Source organism: Lepidothrix coronata, unplaced genomic scaffold, assembly GCF_001604755.1.
Source record: "Lepidothrix coronata isolate B3197 unplaced genomic scaffold, Lepidothrix_coronata-1.0 Scaffold606, whole genome shotgun sequence".
NCBI classification, from domain to species: Eukaryota; Metazoa; Chordata; class Aves; order Passeriformes; family Pipridae; genus Lepidothrix; species Lepidothrix coronata.
In genome coordinates, this window is record NW_016690786.1 from 14,781 (window position 1) to 16,382 (window position 1,602).

Sequence of the window (1,602 nt, forward strand, 5' to 3'; positions counted from 1 at the left end):
GTTCCCATTGTCCCCGGCTGTATTCCCAGCGTGTTCCCTTGTTCTCCCAGTGTTCCCAGTGTGCTCCCATCGCTCTCCCACTGCATTCCCATTGTCCCCGGCTGTATTCCCAGCGTGTTCCCTTGTTCTCCCAGTGTTCCCAGTGTGCTCCCATCGCTCTCCCACTGCATTCCCATTGTCCCCGGCTGTATTCCCGCTGTATTCCCACTGTTCTCCCACTGTGTTCCCACTGTCCCCGGCCGTATTCCCGGGGTGTTCCCGCTGTCCCCGATCATATTCCCAGACTGTTCCCGCTGTCCCCGATCATATTCCCAGACTGTTCCCGCTGTCCCCGGCCGTATTCCCGGGGTGTTCCCGCTGTCCCCGGCCGTATTCCCGGGGTGTTCCCGCTGTCCCTGATCATATTCCCAAACTGTTCCCACTGTCCCCAGCCGTATTCCCGGGGTGTTCCCGCTGTCCCTGGCTGTATTCCCGGGGTGCTCCCGCTGTCCCCGGCCGTATTCCCGGGGTGTTCCCGCTGTCCCCGGCCGTATTCCCAGACTGTTCCCGTACCGGGCCCGCGGTGCCGTTTCTCCATCCAGATGTAGCAGTTGCTCTGGGCGACGCCGGTCTGGGAGTCGAGGAAGGGCAGGCGGACGCTGCGCTCGGCGCAGAGCCGGGCGTTGTAGCTGTGGCACTGCTCCATGGCATCCCGGTAGTACTGCTCCCCCAGCCTGGAAAACACCGGGATCAGCCACATTCCCATCACCCTGAGCCCCATCCTGTGGCACTGCTCCATGGCATCCCGGTAGTACTGCTCCCCCAAACTGTGGGATAACAAACAACGGGATCACTGGGACATTCCCATCACCCTGAGCCCCATCCCAACCCCAGAGCCGGGCGTTGGAGCTGTGGGACAACACCGGGATCAGCCACATTCCCATCACCCCGAGCCCCATCCTGTGGCACTGCTCCATGGCATCCCGGTAGTACTGCTCCCCCAGCCTGGAAAACACCAGGATCAGTGCCATTCCCATCACCCTGAGCCCCATCCCATCCCTGATCCAGCCCCAGAGCCGGGTGTTGGAGCTGTGGGACAACAGTGGAATCAGTGACATTCCCAACAGGATCAGCGATATTCCCATCAGTGACATTCCCATCACCTTGAGCCCCATTCCCAGCCCTGATCCAGCCCCAGAGCCGGGTGTTGGAGCTGTGGGACAACAGTGGGATCAGTGACATTCCCAGCAGGATCAGTGCCATTCCCATCACCCTGAGCCCCATCCCAGCCCTGATCCAGCCCCAGAGCCGGGTGTTGGAGCTGTAGGACAACAGCGGGATCAGTGACATTCCCATCACCCTGAGCCCCATCCCAGTCCTGATCTGACCCAGAGCCGGGTGTTGGAGCTGTGGGACAGCAGTGGGATCAGTGACATTCCCAGCAGGATCAGTGACATTCCCAACAGGATCAATGACATTCCCAGCAGTGCCATTCCCGACAGCCCGATCTCCATCCGGACACGGGGACGGGGGAACCCTTCGGGGTCACCCTCGGAGTGTGCCCGGGATACAAGCGGAGAGTGTCGGGGATACAGCCGGAGACACCCCGGGATACAAGCGGAG

The 1,602-nt window shown here is 61.5% G+C and overlaps 1 protein-coding gene across 1 annotated transcript in view; it reads right to left on the minus strand.

Annotated features, from left to right (window-relative positions):
- The window catches only part of LOC108510283 (zinc finger protein ubi-d4-like), a gene marked incomplete at its 3' end in the record, with an annotated part of 15,568 nt that extends 14,774 nt beyond the window's left edge, over positions 1 to 794 (minus strand). The window contains exon 1 of the mRNA XM_017839952.1: positions 318 to 794. Coding sequence (XP_017695441.1) covers positions 318 to 778 — 461 coding nt within the window. The remainder of the gene's footprint in view (positions 1 to 317) is intronic.
- Positions 795 to 1,602: the final 808 nt, after the last annotated feature.